Below are 21,792 nucleotides of genomic sequence, written 5' to 3' on the forward strand. Positions count from 1 at the left end.
GAAATGATTTATCTTTGATGTTTGCTCTTGCGTACATTGTTTTGATATATTCCACTCGCATATAATATACAAATACATATATACATATACATATATATATATATATATATATATATACACGGATATAATAAATGATTGCTTATATTCCCATTATCATTTGAGAGAAATCTTATTAGCGTTTGCTTCACGGCTCGGGGGTTATTTGAATTAGGCGCGCTTTAATATGTATCAGGAAGATTGTTGTGTACCGGGAACAGTCGACGGCGGAGACGGGGATGATCCACTCTATACAAATACGAGTTATGAGGTTTGTGCACGATATATTGCGGAAAATTACGAGATATAATAATGGATATATGTATATATTGTTGTGCACCCCTGGGCTAACAACAATTTATGTTGTGGATCCGTTGCCAACAATTATGTTGCCTCACACCAACGATGTCAACAATTTAAATTAGGTTCTTCTGCTTCTTAACATAAACTTTACCACTGTGAAATATTTAATTAAACATCTGAAGACATTTATTAATATTTATTTAATTCATTACTTGGTTACACTTATTACACAATTGATATTTTGAATCAGAGTGATGTGAACTGTTTGGCTTTTAGACAACAAATAAGCACCGATCGGTAGTCTCTCGGCTTTTTATAATCTCCGATGGTGACGCAATTATTCTTCCAGAAAAATACGTTAAAATGACTCACTCATATTTACTTTAGACGTAGTTTTGTGGTTTGTTATCGAAGAAAACCGTTACAGGCTTGTATACAATGTTGCTTATCTGCAATACTTTGTTGCGTACAATATTGCAAGCTTCATCATACCAATTGCGTTATTCATATTGACTATTACATCGAATTTATAATATTATTTATAACTATTGTAAAGGGTGAATACCACTACAACATATACATCTTTTTTCTAAATTTTGACGCGTTTGCCCAATATAAGATTAAAAGCAGTTCAAGCAGTTCATTTTGTAAACAATATCTTTTCTTTTTATGGTAGGTATACTGTCTTTAATGTTTGTGTATATATCTTGCAGTTGTAGTAAGGGTGACACGGATATGTTAATATTGTGTTTATTAAAAAGTCTTTTGGATAAAAGGTGTAAATTTTTGTCTATATACGGAAAATTCACAAAACATTTATTTTCTGATATAGACAAGTTATTTGCGCAATTTGTGGTTATATTATTTTGTCTAATAAAAATTTAATTCTATTTCTTATTGGATTGATTATTTTGCAAGGAAAACTATTCATTAGTAATGTGTTAATGACTAATTTAATTTAACACATTAGTCCATTACTATATTACAGTGTATTGAATGACTTGTAAAGGATAATACATAATGCTGATTTAGGTTTTCATATTTTAAATTTTGAATTATAATACACTGATGATGAGACAAACCTAGTCTCGAAACGTTTGTGAAAATTATTATTTAATGAATTAGTGCCGAAAAAGTGTTGTTTGTTCATATTTCTAAATTAATATCTATCTATCCGCTCAAAATACATTTGTTATATATATATATATATATATATATATATATATATATATATATATATATGACTTGGTCACTTGCCAATGCAAGGTTTAGTTGATGTTTTATATTAAAAAGTCCAAATTTAGTTTTAAATAAAATATTAAAAAGAATGTTTAGTAATAAATAACTGTTATTGAAATTACACTGATGATGAGGCACACCTTAGTCTCGAAACGTTTGTAATAATAAAATAAAGTTGTGATAAAAAAATCTGAGTGCTGTTTTGTTCATATTAAACAATTAATATTTGTTCCACTCATATCATAAAATTCTATATATATATATATATATATATATATATATTAAGGTGGTCCTTAACATGGATATTCTCGAATTTCTTTGCTCCCAGTTGCTCAAACGCTTCCGAAATGATAAAAAATCATTTTCTGAAAGTTTTAGCTCTTAATATTGACTGTAAGATATTCCGCACTCCAACCGAAGTTTAATCAGTTTTTCATTTAGTCAACACAAATAAAATGTTTTTTGTTTCATTCGAATCGGATGCTCCGTTCTCTCAAAAATTGAATTGCAATTTTTGCCACTTTTTGCGCCGTGTCTCCAAAACGTCCGGACCTGCCTTTGCCAAAAACTAATCAGCACGTCTTCTTATCAATAGGAATCTAATGTTTTTTCGAATTCGTTGACTATATATTTTAATACTGCAGTTTAACTGTTAGTGTCATATCTATAAGCAGTATGGGCATACCAAGAGCTATTGTATTCCTAAATCTATTTCGTTAAAATGTTAGTTTTATGTTATTTTTAAAACTTATGGACAATATTTAACATTAGAAAAATAATAATACTTAGTAGCAAATATTTTTAAGTAAAAGTTAAATATTTTTAGTGATTTTTGGAAAATATAGAGAAGTTTAAATTTTTGTTTTAGGTCTCCTTATCGATAGGAATCCGTTCTCGAAAACGTCGACTACATATTTTAATACTAATAATAGTTTTAAAAAATGTATATGTATGTAAATGTATTTTATCTTAAATTTCGACTTGGGGAGCATTACGATAAATATCTGTCATGTAGTTCTAGATATTCTAGGATCTGAAAATGTTCTAGAATGCCTGAATATTTTCCACATAACCAGAAAATGTTCTAGATTGTCTTAAAATATTCTAGGAAAGTGGCCCTAAAATTTTCCAGAAAGTCTCGGAATGTATATGGGCTAGAAACAATCCAGAAAGTCCCAAAACGTTCAGCATGTTTTTAAAATGTTCTGGATAGTCGAAAAAGTTCTACAAAGCCTGTAAAAGTTCTACATTTTTTGACAAAGTAGTGTCATATCTATAAACAGTATGGGCATACACAGAGTTATTGTATTTCTTAATTTAAAGTATTTAATCTAATTTAATTTTAGATATAAATTTTTGTTATAGGTATTGCGATTTTGGACTATTTTTCTAAATATTGTTAAAACTCTCAAGCATTAGTTAGTATTTCGAAAAATTAAATGAATTGAATTATATTCTAAATATATTTAGAAAAATATACAATCTTAAGAAATTTTGTGTTTGTGCGAGTCGATATTACGTCAAATCACATTCAATTTAATTTAAAAAAACTTTATAGCGTTTTGAAAATATATCAATTTGCACTAATAAGACGTCCATAAGGTATTTTAATGACCATTAAATAAATCGATAACTATTTCACTTTTATCAAATTTTAATTAACTTCTTGCAACTTAAATATAATTTTAAAATAATTTTATTTTAGCGATTTCTGGTTAAGTGTACATCAGGGGTTTCCATCAAAGAAGACGTTTTTCTTTTGAAAGGAGAGAGGTTTCTTGATGGAAAATTGCTGCAGGCGAAAGGTGGAGCAACAGGAGCAGAAAATAACACGGTCGTTTCTGTTTGTTCTCAATCATTATAATTATAATTAGTTCGTTCTTTAATTAACTAAGAATGGGGGATTATTGTAATATTAAATATATATATATATATATATATATATATATATATATTGTAACAGTCTAGTAATCGAGCATAACATCAATAAAAAACATGAATTTCTTTCAAAAATTTATTTTAATTCCATACGTTTTGGCTATAATCCTAGCCTTCATTCAGTGGAAAATAAAATTAAAAACTGAAACAATTGAATTGGAGTGAAAAGAAAAAATAAAATAGTAAATAGTACTTACAATTAGTTAATTTTAGTGTTAAATTGTAAAATTTTAATAATCCATGGTATCAGGATATGGTACCATGGTTTACCAAAACAAATACCCCTTTTAATATCGAACGACTTAGAAATCTCGTCTATCAAATTAATTGTTTAGATTGTAATTTAATTTACATAGGAGAAACAAGCCAGAACTTACTGAAACGTTTACAGCAACATAAAAACAATTAAACAAATCCGAGACAATTTAAAACTATGATTGCGGAGCATATTTATACTTTAAAACACAATATGGACTTTTCTTACCCGACTGTACTACAATTCGAACAAAATTTATTCAAACGAAGAATTATAGAAGGATCTTTTTCAACTATTTATAGCAATAAAACAATAAATAAACGGAATGAACTGAACACGCTGTGCGACACGAATCTCTTTTATTTAGATAGTATTTCCAAATTTCTCACAAAACAATAAAAACGACACGCAAAGGATTCGCAATTCGTTCCGCACATGTGTAGAATCTTGGTAAAAAATATTTTTTAAAATGTCCTTTCTCCATTATATCTTCAACCAGTCTACGAACAACACACTATCCAATTGTGATTTTTTAAATTAGTACTTTGTGAAAATATTGTGTAATTACAAGTTTAATGTTTATAATACATAGTGTAGTGTATTACCACCATATCCTGATACCATGGATTATTAAAATTCTCTAATTTAACACTAAGGTTAATTAATTGTAAGTACTGTTTACTATTTTATTATTTTCTTTTCACTCAAATTCAATTGTTTTAGTTTTTAATTTTATTTTTAGTTTCCACTGAATGAAGGCTAGGATTATAGCCGAAACGTATGGATTTAAAATAAATTTTTGAAAGAAATTCATGTTTTTCATTGATGTTATGCCCGATTACTAGACTTTGTTAATACATATGTCAACATCAAATTCAGAATCATACAATATATATATATATATATATATATATATATATATATATAGATTTATCGTCCTCGTTGTATCGTCCAATATCGATAACTCTCTGTCAATAATATATTGATATGAAAATCAATTCTCGGAATTATGCAAATAGCTCCACCATGTATTGACACGTTGGAATAAATTGCGGACGATATTATATTTACATAAATAATGTACGTGACGGGCGTCGTTTCGGTTTAAATAGAGCGGAAAATGAAGTGGAGTGAAGTGAAACTTCTTGTGACAAGATGGTGGAGACAAATGTATTTTTTAGTTGTAAATAAGAGTTATCAAATATTTTCCTCTATTCTACTGATTTTATCCATTGATACCAAATTGGTAGAACCCTCTCGATATTGTTCTAGTGGTTCGGAATGTAGAAAGTAGAAAATGGAAAATTTCAAACGAGAAAAGTACTAGAAGTCCATCGCACGATTCACTCGTTATTTTCCGCCGAAACAATTATAATTTAATGTGAACTTAAGCTCCTTCACCGCCACTCGTACTTCAACTCTCTTTGGCGGACTTTAGTATTCAATTTCCAGTCATTTGACTCTTTAGTAGAGTTTTTGGGTTAATAGGATGTAAAGGAAATTTTAAACTTAGGGCCTTCTGGAAAGTTGCTTTTCGGAGACTCGATTTGTTGAAAGTATGAACACGCTACACTCTTGTTTGCACTATCTTAATTCGAGCACGTTAAGGTTTTTTTTCAAAAAAAACTGTGCGTTAAGGGGTTAAATTCGTTTTCTATCAAATCTGAGAATTGTATGTAAATATTTTTTGTTTAAATTATTAGAGTAAATAGTCTTCACATAAAAACCGGTTTTCTTAAATACCGGTTTTCTAAAATTTTAATCAAATCTGTTCTTAATCACTCGAAATTTTCTGTTAATTTTTTTAGTTCGAACTATTTGAGTAAATAGGAAATTTTTGGTAAATAGAAAATATCTTTTCTATGAAATCTCAAAACTGATCTCCAAAGAAAATACTGCTCGAAAACCGGTTTTTTGAATTGTAGGTTTTTTAACATGTTATACAAAAATGCTCTCAACTTTTTGATAGTTTTTGTTCACCTTATTCGAGTAAATAGTTTTTTTTATGAAAACTCGAAATCTATCGAAACCAGGAAAATACTGATCGAAAACCGGTTTTTCTGAAATGTCGGTTTTCTAGCATTTAAATCACAGCTGCTCTTAATCACTCAAAATTTTGTTAAATTTTTTTATTAGAATTGATTGAATTTAATTAGAACCGTTTTTTTAAATATAGTTTTTTTAACATTTTAATTAAAAGTGCTCTCAACTTCTCGATATTTTTTGTTTGAATTATTCGAGTAAATAAATTTTTTCAATGAAAATTCAAAATCGACCGAAACCCCACGAAAATACTGCTTGAAAACCGATTTAGAAATGCCAGTTTTCTAGCATTTCAGTCAAAACTGTTTTTAATAACTAAAGATTTTCTATTCAATTTTTTCGAGCAAATAACTTTTCTACGAAAACTCGAAAACGACCGAAACCGGGTCCCTAGAAAAATACTGCTCGAAAACCGGTTTTGTAAAATGTAGGTTTTTTTTAATTTTCGTAATCGTAATCACTCAAAATTATGTTAAATTTTTTTATACGAATTGTTCTAGCAAATATTTTAGTCAAAACTGTTCGTAATAACTCAAAATTTTGTTAAAAAAAATCGAATTGTTCGAGCAAATAGCTTTTCTATGTAAACTCGAAAACGGCTCCCGAAAAAAGTACTGCTCGGAAACCGGTTTTCTGAAATGTCGGTTTCCTCAAATTTCAGTCAAAACTGCTCTCAATTACTCTAAAATTTTTTATTAAGTTTTTTTGTTCAAAATATTCACCGAGAAAAATACTTTTCAGGATCCGGTTGTCTATATGTCGATTTTCTGACATTTTACTTAAACCTGCTTTTAGTTGCTAAAAACTTTTTTGCCTTTATTATTCGCTCGAAAACTGGTTTTCTGAAATCGGTGTTTGTATAAACTATAATATATACTGAATAAATAATTAATTACAATTATCTTAATTATACTAGTTATAATTATCCTTTATATATTTGTAAAAGATTTTAAACAGCTCCACTGTTACACCATCTTTATATTATTTTATTATTTCCATTCGCGTAAAATTTTATTATTGATTCAAAATCCGATTAATTAGAACAGAATCATTAATTATAACGAAGGTTCAAGAATTGCTTTTCCGTAGCAATTTCTATTGTTTTCGTCTAATTACAAAAGCGAGGAATCAGCATTTTTGGCGGAATCGATTTCATCTCTCCTCGACCCTAGGAAAAATACTAGTAATGGAACTAGTGATGTATAATAATTGTATAAGTGTTATAATATGAATTTTAACTGAAATCTAGAATTCAGTTATCATAACATTCTTAATAGAAAATCAAATAGATAGACGTTTTCACAGTACTTACTACCAAGCAATAAGCATAAGACAGCGTTGCCACGACAAATTGATTTTTATTGCATTCTGTAAATATTTGTTTGAAATGCTTTACTAAAATTTTACGAGTACGATTTTATTAACTAGTTATCGTGGTTTTAATAACTTTTAATTCGACACTCTGACTTTACCTCTGACTGAGCTTTTTCACACACAATGATTATTCGAAATAACCTAAAGATCACATCTAAACCTTTTTGACATATGCGTAAAATCTCCAATATATTTCTAACATGGGAATCTATACATATGTATGTATAAAACGAGAAAAAGAGACAGGGTGTGGGCAAAAAAAATTGATATACGGTAGAGCAGAGAGAGAGAGAGAGCGAAGCCCGCAGCATCTAGAGAGAAATCTAGCCAAAAAGCTAACGTTTGGCCTGGTGCCAAAAAAAATAAAATACTACACATACGAGAAGTGAACTATGGATCAGTAGAAGAGGCGATTTGTATGGCGCCACTCATAGTTTTGTTAGTCGAGGTACGGTGTATATATTATATATATACAATTTTATGAATTTACTTGTTGAAGTAAAACTTTTTTAGGCGCGACATGGGTGTAAATCCGTACAAATGCAACGGAAATTGTTACGCCAAGCTGAAGTGAGAGTCATTCGCTCTCGATGATATGACTTCTATACAGGTCGATTCTGATGTGTGATTTCATAGGTGCGTACGTCCCCGAAAGCATGAAGCATATTGTTCAAATTTCCGTTGTTATGTCAAAACATTTTAAGGTTAAATAGTGGTATAAATATTGAGTTAATAAAAATGTCAGGATCGGAAGAATATTTTATCCCGTCCCCCATAAATAATTGTAGTGCAAATGATCGCAAATAAATAATGGAACTAAGGAAAAATCTGCGCTGCGTAAGAAGTGTAAGTTTATTGAAGTAATTTGTATTATTCGAGTTTTCCGAGGTTATTATATACCTTTGAGGTTATTACTAAAATGGAAAATATTTTCACAAAAGACAGATACTATAGTTGCTCAAAGAACAAACAAGCAGTCAATAATCAAGTTCCACAAACACAATTACATGATAAGTGAAATTGTGAAAACAATATTTCTTCATTGGAAATTTGAAGAAAGTTTACATGTTTCTCTCTTTTATGATGGCTATGAAGACTAATTTTAATTTATTATAATAGTAATTATGAATATTGATGCAGATTCAAAGCCTTTTACAAACTCTGAAAGATCAAGATTACATCGTCAAATAAAACAACTGCAGGAAAATAATCGGTTACTATCAATTTATTAGAAAATCTTGAGGCAGGTATCAATTTAGATCTTTATGTCAACACCATTGACATTAGTAAGAATCTTTTTAAGCTATTTGACTCCTGTAAAATGCTTCAACTATTCACATTTAAACATATTATGTTATCTTTTTTGATGAAAGTACTGCTGTAACTTCTTCTTATACAGCAACTACATCACGTCAATTGCAAATTAATGATTCTGCATATAATGTGACTAATAATGTGACAAGAACTGATATTTTGCTAGAGTCAAATGAAGTATTTGAACTTCCATATAAAGACTTCAATTTGTTTAGGAATGCACGAATATTGTTTGAAAAGCTTTGGCTATGCATGTTTTGTGTGTGATAGACTTTGGTTTCAAAGTGACTTAAAAATATGAAATGAAGCTCAAAAACAAATTCTTAATAATGGTTTTCTGAATATTGATTCAAATAATCAGGTTGGATGTCAAACTTGTCGAAAGGTATTAAATTCGGGTAAAATTCCCACTTTGTGTGAATTTAACGGGTTTGTATTTCCACCTATACCAAATTATCTACCTAAACTAGATACTGTATCTGAAAGGTTATTTTCACCTAGGTTGTGTTTAATGCAAATTAGACGATTGAGGTATGCAAATGGACAATTTGGAATATTTGGCTAAATTATAAATGTGCCTGTTGACGTTAATAATATGGTTAATTTATTACCTCGTAATATTGATGATGATCATTGCATTAACGTTCACATCAAAAAAGAAAATGATTCATAGATCAAGCTATGTGCAGGGCTTGATAAATAAAACAAATATAAAAGTATGGCTTCAATTTTTCATGCAAGACAGATATTAGAGCTGTTCAAAGAATGAGATTGTATCGCCAGCGAAAAAGTAAAAAAAAAATACAAGCTGTCAATGAATGTATGTTAATTTTAATTACATGAAGTTCTTCAAACACAATTATTACGTGATAGTGAAATTGCGAAAACAATATTTGTTTAGGCGTTGTTTTACATAATTCGCTGCGTGAACGAATATTATGGAACTTATTAATCAGCAATTACTTCATTTCTCTAATGAAGGTTCAAGTCCTGAATGCTAATTACAATGACAAACCGATCATGTCATATTTGAAGTATGACTTTGATTACATTATTGTTTTTAAATATTATGCATATTTTTAATGGAATCATAAATATATAATTCATAATTCATTATTATATAAATGTGTATAATGATTGACGACACTGATAAATGTGTGCATCACGAGTGTTACCATATATTACTAATAAACATTATTCAAAATTGTTATACGATGTATTTATTTTTACTCAAATGCCATCTTGTACAGTAGCAAATAAGTTTTAGTATTATGTTTTTTTCCATCAACACCCCGTCTATTCATAAAAAATAAAATAACCTCCGTAGATATTTAGTCGAGATTCAGTGTAAGGGCGGCCGGTGGAGCTTCGAGATTCGAGATTCATGCCATAAATAAAATTTATGGACGGGCTATTATCGCTCTTCGGGCATTGTCATGCTTTCCTATTTTCTCCACCTTTTTTTTCGAAAAAAATATGAGAGAGAATTACGATATTCATTGATTTATTGACAAGAGCATTGAATAAATATTGTTTTTGAATCGATTCGGAAAATAGAGCGAAGAATAAGAGATTGAAAGAAGAAATTATATTACTTCTGTTTACATAAACATAAAATATTTAGATATTTATATATATATACATATATATATATATATTATATATATATATATATATTATAAAAATGGAGCTCTCGATCAAATGATTCGGTAAAACTCGAAAACGGCTAAACCGATTTGGCCAGTCTTAGTCTTGAAAAATTCGTGGTGATCAGTAGGTTGTCGGAAAGGTGAGATATTATTTTAAATCCGCGTAAAAACTTTACATTTTTAATTTGAAGTATTTTGGTAAATAGCACTTGATTCAAAATGGCTTTCCACACAATATTATTCAAATGACAGATGAATACTACTCATATGTCAAATGGATGGTTGTCAAGTTGGAACAGATTATGTGTTGTTCTTTTAATTTTAAAATTTAATTATTTATATATTTTTAAATGTTAATAAGGATGCTTATTTTGATTTTTTATGAGGTTTTTATTTAATTCTCAAGTGTTTGCTCAGTGCCTATTTATATTGTTTTATCAAGAGCTTGAAATAATACTATTCTTATTGATTAAGGCTTGCTTATGAAAGAATAAATAAATAATTTTTGTTTCAAACGCTGTCCTGTGTAAGTACTTATTGGTTTAATGTGAATAATGTGTTACCAAAGTATTTTCTGAATTATTATTATTGCATATAGGTTATTCAAATTGAGATCCTAAATTTGGAATTCATCGAAGGGAACACCATAGGTATTTGTGCCTGATCACTTATTGCAAGTTATAATAGACAGCGATATGAATAAGAAAATTGGATTATAATACAGATAGTAATTTTAGAAATCATATTCATAAAAATCTCAATTTTGTGTATATACAAGTTCAAGATCTTCGGAAACAAAGTTGTTTGAAAATTGCTTATAAAGCTCGCATTATGTTATTTGACATCCACATAAGTACAGTTTAAATAGATATGGAAGTAATCATTTCGAATATATACAGTACAATCTATTTACAATACAAATTTTTCATTACAATATATAGTATTGTTTAGGAGTTTTGTAGTTATATGGTCCATGACATTTATATTTTTAGGGTTTGACAAATGTCACAGTTCACAGAAGAATGGAAAGTATCAACAGTACGAACTTGCGTTATATTACATAGGCATTATATGCATAGAAAGAAGTTTTTCCAGCATTCCAATTAGAAATGAAAAAATTAAAATAGTTTAACATATTCCACATGGTAATAATGAAATTTTTACAGATTTTCCTTATGTTGTTTAGATACAAATGCTGTTATTGATTATTTTATTAATCATTATTTTGTAGTTATATGGTCCATGACATTTATATTTTTAGGGTTTGACAAATGTCACAGTTCACAGAAGAGTTTTGTAGTTATATGGTCCATGACATTTATATTTTTAGGGTTTGACAAATGTCACAGTTCACAGAAGAATGGAAAGTATCAACAGTACGAACTTGCGTTATATTACATAGGCATTATATGCATAGAAAGAAGTTTTTCCAGCATTCCAATTAGAAATGAAAAAATTAAAATAGTTTAACATATTCCACATGGTAATAATGAAATTTTTACAGATTTTCCTTATGTTGTTTAGATACAAATGCTGTTATTGATTATTTTATTAATCATTATTTATGTGATACGAAGTTCACCGGGTCAGCTAGTATATATATATATATACAATCGGTGTTTATAATCCACTATCCACATAGTTTAAAATAAACAAACTAACAACATGACCTCAGAGAAAATATGATAAATCATTATCAGATTTCAGCGGGGATTTCTCCACCGTGGGTATCTTTTTTGTTCTTCAGTGTCGTTTCAGGTTGCGTTATAAATATTCTAGCTATTTTCTACGAGGGCACATACATTAAATCAACACTGAATATGGAGTGTTGTTTACTCTGTAAACGAGAGATAGAGTTTATTATTAAAAGGGAGAAACTATTTGGGGATAGTTTTATTGAAAAATGAGGGAAATGTTAAAATAATTTGTATTTATATATGTGGAGTATACTGTATTCTCATTTTATTTACACGGTACCCGTTTTACACGTTTTCGATCTTACACGGTTTTCAAAAATATTATTTTTTAACGAATTTTATTAATTGTGCATTTACACGAAATTATAAACACTAAACTACAATTTGCTTAAATCTACAATAACATTTTTATGGTTTTTCTGTCAAAATACAACACTACAAAATATATGTTACAGCTACGAAATTTTGGTATGATGGAATTTTAGTAGATGAGATGGGAATTCAACGTTTTATGATCAAAACTAAATTTGTTGTGTGTATAAGCTAGTCTGTTTGAAATATCAAAATGAAGAGCGTCATTGTTTTTAATTAGTGTTTTATATATAATTGATGGTGTAAATTTATTCAACGTGAGCAAATAGCAGAATCATTTTTTTACAAATTCCTTAATTTAAAAAAAAATTATATGTCAATGGCAAAAGATGAAAATAGAAATCTTTAAAGTAAAAGAAAAGCTATATCTTTAATCTGATTTTAATATTTACCTGTGAAGAAAATGCAATATTAAAAATAGTTTGTTTTATTATTGAAATAAATTAATTTGCTTATAATTTATTCAACGTGTTTGATATTAAATATACTAATATTCATTTTTCCTTCAATCTATTTGTTATTCATCATATTATAAACTGACAAAAGGGGCTTTTTTCCATATAAAAGTGAACTTTACGACTTACACGGTTTTTTATGGAACGTATTTACCGTGTAAAACGGGTAAATTATATAGTGAAAGATATGTAATCATATAGCACACAGTTTCATTCAGAAAACCTCAAATCTTAGTAAAAATGTGACCATGAAATTTGTATTTGGCATTGGGTAATTAACTCAATAATGTAGCTTTCATTTCGGAAAATAAAAATCTTATGAATAAAAATGAGATATTGATTGCAACAGATTTTTTTTTAGAAAAATAGCATATAATCATATTTCTTAATTCGGGCAATAATTGGGAAATTTTCTGAACAAATTTCAAAAATTGATTCTATGCCGTGATTAATTGCCGCCCCCTTAGGTTTCCACTTTCACAATAAATTTACTGAAAGTCAGAAAATACTGTTAAGCTTAGAAGATTATATATTGGGATGCTGAATGGCATATTTCACTCGATGATTCATTTAATAAAGCTCAGCAATCATGAACGATACATGCTCTATTTTCTATCGCATTTTTGTTCAGATTTTTATTTATATGTATAACACAGCAATGTATGATTGGGGACAGCTAGTATATATATATATATATATATATATATATATATAAATGTATTATACTAATTTTCTCTAGTGGGTTGTTACAGTCAAAATACATATAGACGTCGACTTGGCGCCAGAAATCTGACGCTGAGCTTATTTAATGCGTAGATTCTCTTCTATCGATAGACTATTATATACATTATGTAAACACTATATACATCGATATATACATTTATATATTATATTCAAGTAAATTTACATGTATGTATGCAAGACGTCAGTCGGCGCCACAAATTCTGATATTTGACTTGTCTCGGATCGTTTACTCAATTTTCTCATCTTATAAAAAACTTTTACGATCTATTTGCATATATATATATATATATATATATATATACGGGGTTGTGAGTTCGAACTCCGCTTGGCATTGGAAAATCTATCACTTCAAAAACATTTATCAAAATCCGAATAACTATATATATAATATCTTATTAAAATTTTCCGAACGAAAACACTCCGTTTTTTGCAGAATACATCATGCAAAAATATCTCTGGCGGGTAAACAAGTTGTTTATCAAAACGGCACACAAAAAATATTTTATTCAAGACAAAAAATGCAGAAAATATAAAGACTTAATTATAATTTTGATTAATACAGCTTGTGTAATAGGTATTATTTTTACTCCATATTTAAATTTTAATTATGCCTGCCAATTGATATAATATATTCTAAACTACTGAACCGATTATAAATTTAATTAGCTCACTGTGTGCATTCAAAACCAACTTAGGTTGTAGTCAACTCAGTTCATATTCGAAATATTTAAATTTTAGAAATTGCACTTAATTTTGATAGTTATAACAAATGAGAGCGAAGATTTTATTTTAGTTCGCCTAATTTTAACTTGCTTTGAGGCAAAATACTACTTGCAACTAGTTTGAAAATTACTTTTTTACCTAATTTAATTTTTTATATCTCTTTGGGAAAATGGTAGACTTATACTCGGACAGGTTTTTGCATATTCTGATTGAAACCAAGTGGTAGGGGTTGAAGGCCTCGAAAATTCATTTTTTCTTTATTTTTGTTTTTGTATTGCGTATATAAATATCACCCTAAAATTTCAACCTCTTACCACAAATCCCTATTTTATAAGAATTACTAGCAAACCCGACGAACTTCGTTCCGCCACCAGATGGTTTCGTGAGAAAGATGAAGAAATTTTTTGTTTGTTTTATATTTGAAAAGGAAAAAAATGATTTTATTACACAACAATAATGAATTTATTTGGATTACAAAAATGAAGTGTTTTTTAGTTGAACTTTTCTAAGTAAATGAAAGTGAATCCGCCAATTATCCGTTTCATTGAAGTGCTCTTTGGTAAACCACATTTTTTGTTTTTTGGTCTGACGTTAACACAAACAAAGCGGATGGTTTTCCAACTCGTGAACAGGCAACGTATAACTGCCCATGTGAAAAACAATGATTTTCTAAATAATCTATTTGAAATTTATCCCGCAAACACTAAGCTATTGACCTTGCGACTTGTTAAGTGTCATTGCAAACTGGAAATTGCAATCGTTTAAAGTCAAACGGAAGACCAGTCGGAATCATTGGTATGTCACCAAATCGCCAGCAATTTTTGATTGAATGGTGAAATTCAGTGTGTGTACATCATTATTCTTTGCGGCAAGAATTGCTCGTTGACTTAATTGCAAGCATAATTCCGATAATTCTCACTAATGTCATTACTCGAATTTTTAATTAAGGCGCGTAAAGTTCCAGCAATTTGCAGTAGGGCACGATGCCATGTACCGAAATTGTCGGTAAATTAGTAGACCCGTAAATTGATTGACAGGTAAATTAATAGACAAGTAAATTTATGGACAGGAAAATTACTTGTTGAGCAGGTAAATTGGTGGACAGCTAAATTGATAAACAGATTGAGTGATATATTTTGATAAATTGTTTGACTTACAAACAGGTTGAGTGATGAACAGGATGACTGGCAGGTATAGAGGTAGACAGGTAGTCATATAGACGGGTAGAGGAAGACGAGTAAACTGATAGACTAGATGCAACAAATATGCATTTTTATCCAAATTTTTAATTGAAAATAAGAAACTTCAAAGAGTAAACAAGTACAGCTAAGTATTATAATAATACAAATTTTAACATTTGTAGAATATATTAAACAAACACATATTTAAATCGTCTTCCATTTCGATTTATCATCTTATCATGTCCGTTACGCCTTTGTGTCTCCATTTTAATTGTCTAGAGTCCCAGATCTCATTTCGTCTTCTCTCGATTCGATTTTTGCATACGAGAGCAGAAAAAAAACGACAGAAACCAAAACGAAAACCTAAAACGAAATCTTCCAACAATCGAACTTTGTCCTACAGATAATAGATTTCTCCGTCTGCAACAATAGATCGAATCGAAAACCATTCCAGTAACTAGAAAACTATTGACACAGCCACAAAGTCGAATCAGACAGTCATGGAGGAGTATTTGTATCTATGTAAAATAAAAATTCAGAAACAACTTTTTTTTTATTATTTTGCCTTCGTTTACGTTGTCCGCATACATAGTCCTTCGACTGGGGAACATATTGTGTTTTGCGAATTGGCAAATGGTCGGAAAAAGGGAAAAAAGTGATAAGGCTACACCGGAAAATTGTTCTCGGAAAATTTCGGCTTTTGTTCGATGCGGCGCCTGGGACTAGCCGCTCGCAAAAAACATGGAAAAGGGGAATATATAGAAAATAAAATAATATATATATATATATATATATATATATATATATGTAAAAATAAAATTATGCGAGTTACAAGAAGATAGAAAAACGTCAAAAGGGATGTACCGGTTTTTGTAGTCGTAACACGAAAAAGATATCGCAGACTGACATATATATATATACGAGGTCTGTTCAAAAAGTTTTCGTAATTTTCGTTTTTTCAAAAAAATATTTATTTATTCGTCTACATTAATGTGGTCCCCTTCAAAGTAGTCCCCCCCAGATATAATACACTTATGCCACGTTTTTTTTCCAATTTTCGAAGCACCCTTGATATTCAGTTTTTGATATGTCCTTGAGCACTCTCAGCGATTTTCTTCAATCGAGGAAAACCGCCGTCCTTTCATGGGTCTCTTCAACTTTGGGAATAGGAAAAAGTCACACGGAGCCATATCTGGTGAATTTTTGCACTTTGCAACACTTTATTTCATTTAATACAAATTCTTCGACTTTTCAATTCTTCCATTGTAAAAATCGCCGAGCTCAGAAAAACACGTCGAACCTTAGCGACTACCACAGACAAAGTAAACAGTGAATATAGCTGAAAATTTCATCATACTTTAGGGGCATGTATACCAACACAATAAAAAAAAAATTTTGACAATCAGACACTCCAGACCCGCGAAATTTAATTATTAGTAATTCCGGGTACTTTTTGAACAGACCATGTATATATATATATATATATATATATATATATATATTTCCAACATAAACACAAACATTTCCCTCTCGCATAATTCATAAGTTATTATTAATTAAAAGGCGCCTCTCCGGAATGAGGTGGAGAGCGATCTCGTACTTTTCAAAACATTTTTGTTCGTTTTAGAACTTTTTATATTAAAACTTTTATGTAATTATTGGTTAATATTTGAGTGCCATGATGGTTGCTTGCTCTTTCGTGGAAATATTCATCTCCAGTATAAAAAAAATAATAAAATATAGAAAGTTTTGTAATGGTTTTTACCATTAAGAATATATGTGGGTATGCTAGTACCCAGCCACGCTTTGCTGTGGCTTTAATTAGAATCTACTGAATATATATTTATTATTTATATTCAAATATATTAAGTATATTAGGTTGTCAAATATCTCCCTTCCGCTTTTTTGCTATTGGTTTATAATACAAAAAGGCGGAAGGGAGATATTTGACAACCTAATATAATTTTTTTATACTTTTACATCAACATTTGAATTTTAACACGTTCATTACATTTTTTAAAATTTGTTTCAAATTTGTGAATATCCAATAATATCTTATACATAAAATTCTTTAAATTTTGGGGCCAATTTTCTTTATTTGAATTTTTTAATGCGGAATTGAATTGAATACTTACAACTATTTATTTTTATCAGGTGTTGTTTACTCCTAACATTATTTTTAAATTTTAGAATCAATTTTTAACTTTCCGTAGGGTATGTTATAGTAATCGCAAAAAAATCGAAAATGAGATTTTTTATATATCTTTACGTTTCGAAACCTTCTGAACATGTTGGGAGAAAAAATGGATGTATGTGTGTGTATGTGTGTGCGTACGTGCGTGTGTATGTGCGTGTGTGTGTGTGTGCGGATACAAATTTTTGTCGACGATTTCGGGAACACGGATGAAGCGATTTGAATAATTCACAAAAGACATTCGATTCTTATTGATAAGGAGACGTGCTGATTAGTTTTTGGCGAAGGCGGGTCTAAAAGTAAATTTTTGTCAAATTTATAGTTTCTCAAAAATGTAATTTTTTCAGAGTAATCTTTTAAAAACAAAATAATTTTTGGTACGGGAAGTTCCAGCATTTTGCCTTAAGGCACGATGCCATGCGCCCCACTAGTTTTATTTTAATATTCATAATAAAGAAATAAAAATACATACAACTCTAAATTTTTACCCTCCTTTCACAAACTTCTATTTCATAATAGCCATTTTAGTAAACAAATAATTTTCAATCAGATTTTTGGCACTTTCATTCCTTTGTTTTTAATATATCTCAAACTAGGAAATATCAAATGATATATAAAATATGCATTAAAATACAATCGTTTATATATTATATGTAATCTTAAAGAAATATCTTTTTTCAGACACTCAGCTATAAATTGTTTTCGAATTTATAGACTTCAATATCATTTGAAAATTCAAATTAGATTTTGTGTACCTGCAGAAACATAAAACATGAAAATTATTTTTCCAACTCACCAAAAATATTCGATTTTTATTACTGTCACATTTTATTTTTTTTTTAATTTATGACTGTTAATGTAATAATTAGATGTATTAGTTAATTTCCAGAAACATCGTTTTGTTTTCTAATTAATGATTTCTAAAATTTTATTATTTCGAATGTAAACTGAGATTTTTAATAGAGCTTATATCCTAAATTGGACATTATTGTGCACGATGGGCAGATCATATTTAAAATCGGTTCAGAAGTTTAGGAGACTATTCCGGACAAACATCGTGAAAAAAATATCTAGTTCAATCTATTATTTTATTGTGTATAAAAATCTTTATATTGTAATGTGAGGCAAAATACTCAAATAAGTAAATAATTTGAATAATTTGTATCTGCATACAATATCAGTTATAATTTTCATACTAATTTATTTATTACGAGCAGAAATGTAATTTCTGTGAACCATGATATAATTTTAATTCCGTAGGCGTTTTAAAAATCATCAAAGCATATATCACATTGCATATTTATTGTGTTTATTTATTCATTTTAACATGTTTTGTTTTTTGTTTTCGGCATAAATATTTAAACAAAGGCACACAACGTTACAAGATCGCTCCACCGTGCGTCTCTTTGATGTATTTTGTATGAAAACACGTTGCGAAAATGGCAAAACGTATTCAAAAATCTACTGGATTTCGGAAACAATCAGATATAAATATACATACAAATATAAATATACAAGGTGCCCCAAAACTCGACGTTAAGCCTAAACGGGGTGATAGTATTAAATGAATTTTTTTAAAAAAAATTCACGTTGTTTGGAAATTATTTAACTTTCAAGTGCAATCTAGAACTTTGGTGAAATTGTGACCAATTTCGGTTACTGTGGTTAATTTTTAAAATAATGCACAGTTTAAAATAATGACACAGTTTTCAAGAATTAAAATTTTTTGTTGAACTATGAATTCAAAATTTTCAAAACCGTTTGACTCTGAGAGAATCTCCATTTAAAAAAAAATACTAAAGTGAAATGAAGCTAGTGGGGCGCATGGCATCGTGCCTTAAGGCAAATTGCTGGAACTTCTCGTACCAAAAATTATTATTTTTTTCAAAACGATTAACATTTTTGAAAAAATTTTACTTCGAAAAAATTAGATTTTTTAGAAACTATAAATTCGACCAAAAATTAATTTTTTTTTGAAAAAAAAATTGTTTGAAAAAAAGTTTTTTTTATTTTGACATATTTTGGAAATTCGGAACTTTTTTTCAAAGCAATCGTACTGCATTAACTGCATAGAGACGAAATGTCAAAGCGCGTAAGCGCCGCGTCGCCGTCTAACGGATAAGCATTGGTACGGAACCCATAGGAATGTAAACAAAATTTATACTTATTATTAAAATCTCTATAAAATATCTGATAATTTACACGCACACACATACACATACACATACATCTATTTTTTCTAAGTTATGCCAAAATATTCAGAAACCTCTGAAACGTAAAGATATATAAAAATTTTCATTTTCGATTTTTTTGCGATTACTATAACTTACTCTAAAAATGTAAAAACCACATAATAATAAAAACCTCACTGTTGATATATTTTTTTTTTTTTTACCTATTAGATAAAAAATTATATATTTATTTATATACGAGTCTGTTCAAAAAGTTTTCGTAATTTTCGTTTTTTCAAAAAAATATTTATTTATTCGTCTACATTAATGTGGTCCCCTTCAAAGTAGTCCCCCCCAGATATAATACACTTATGCCAGCGTTTTTTCCAATTTTCGAAGCACCCTTGATATTCACTTTTTGATATGTCCTTGAGCACTCTCAGCGATTTTCTTCAATCGAGGAAAACCGCCGTCCTTTCATGGGTCTCTTCAACTTTGGGAATAGGAAAAAGTCACACGGAGCCATATCTGGTGAATTTTTGCACTTTGCAACACTTTATTTCATTTTTTACGCAAAATTTAATACAAATTCTTTGACTTTTCAATTCTTCCATTGTAAAAATCGCCGAGCTCAGAAAAACACGTCGAACCTTAGCGACTACCACAGACAAAGTAAACAGTGAATATAGCTGAAAATTTCATCATACTTTAGGGGCATGTATACCAACACAATAAAAAAAAAATTTTGACAATCAGACACTCCAGACCCGCGAAATTTAATTATTAGTAATTCCGGGTACTTTTTGAACAGACCATGTATATATACATTATTTTCATATCTCAGTCAAGCAGAGTTGCCTGGTATGAGAGATTATAAAACAGTTTTCATATAATATATACATTTCATTTGACTATAATAGTATAATATAATATTATAATATAATAATATAATATAATAATAATATAATATAATATTATATATAATATAATATATATATAAAATTTGACTATAATATAAGAAAATAATTTAAACAAATAACATAATTGAATTATAAAATAAATCGGATATTTATATATCCGTTTATGTGGTGTCAGATATCAGGGCGAATTTATATTATGGAAAAAGCATTTAAGAAATCGTCGTATTTTTCTCTTCTTTCCCTTTTGAATATTTTTTCACAGTTGTAACATGAGTTGACAAGATCAAAATCATAAATCAGATACTCCACCGAAATTGGAGCAAGGGCGGAACAAGCATCGAATTCATTACAAAGGAAAAGAATATATATATATATATATATATATATATATATATATATTCTAGCTGTACCCGTTTACTCTTCGCCGTGTTTTACTTTCAATTAAAAATTTGAACATAAATGCACATTTGTCACATCTAGTTTACGACTATTTTCATTTTTCAGTCAACATATCTATATGACTACCTGCGTCTACCTGTCTACCAATTGACTAGTCCATTAATATAATTGTCAACCTGCTTATCAGTCTACCAATTTACCTATCAACCTGTTTATTAATCCCTCTGTATTTTTGTGTTACTTAGTTATAGAATTTATTAAAACTCTCCTTCGATAATTCAGGTTGTTGGGTTATAATTTAACCCTTGTAGCAGTGGACTGTATTAAACACTGATTTGTTTGTATATTATGTATTTGTTGCAGTTCTAATTACAATCACTGATTTGTTACTAAATTGTAATGAAACAAGATATATTTATTGGTTATTTATGAAGTGAACAACTAGTTCGATTAAAACACTCCGCTACCCTTTCTACCAGGGGTAGCAACCATTCCGTATCAAGCTGAATGCCCTGAAGGTTGTCACATTCATGGCCAATATAATAAAACGAAAATACGTCCGAACACCACCATTTCATTTGTCTATTAATTTACCTGTCTACAAATCAACCTGTCAGTCTATTTATATGTCTACATATTCGTTTATGTACCAGATGTACTGTCTACCATTTACATACCCTCAAATTTACTTGTCCACCAATTTATCTATCTACAAATTTACATGTCTACCTGTTCATCTGTCTACGTATGTATTTATCTACCTATTTATCTGTTTATCTGTTTG

At 29.1% G+C, this 21,792-nt stretch overlaps 1 protein-coding gene across 1 annotated transcript in view; it reads left to right on the forward strand.

Annotated features, from left to right (window-relative positions):
• Positions 1-223: 223 nt before the first annotated feature.
• Positions 224-21,792, forward strand: part of LOC113367762 — an 83,008-nt gene continuing 61,439 nt past the window's right edge. The window contains exons 1-2 of the mRNA XM_026609342.1: positions 224-307; positions 3,284-3,421. Of these exons, the coding sequence (XP_026465127.1) occupies positions 224-307; positions 3,284-3,421 (222 nt within the window). The remainder of the gene's footprint in view (positions 308-3,283; positions 3,422-21,792) is intronic.

This window comes from Ctenocephalides felis, unplaced genomic scaffold, assembly GCF_003426905.1.
Source record: "Ctenocephalides felis isolate EL2017-DRISC unplaced genomic scaffold, ASM342690v1 CF-g0.4_SCAFFOLD_01170, whole genome shotgun sequence".
Lineage (NCBI taxonomy): Eukaryota > Metazoa > Arthropoda > Insecta > Siphonaptera > Pulicidae > Ctenocephalides > Ctenocephalides felis.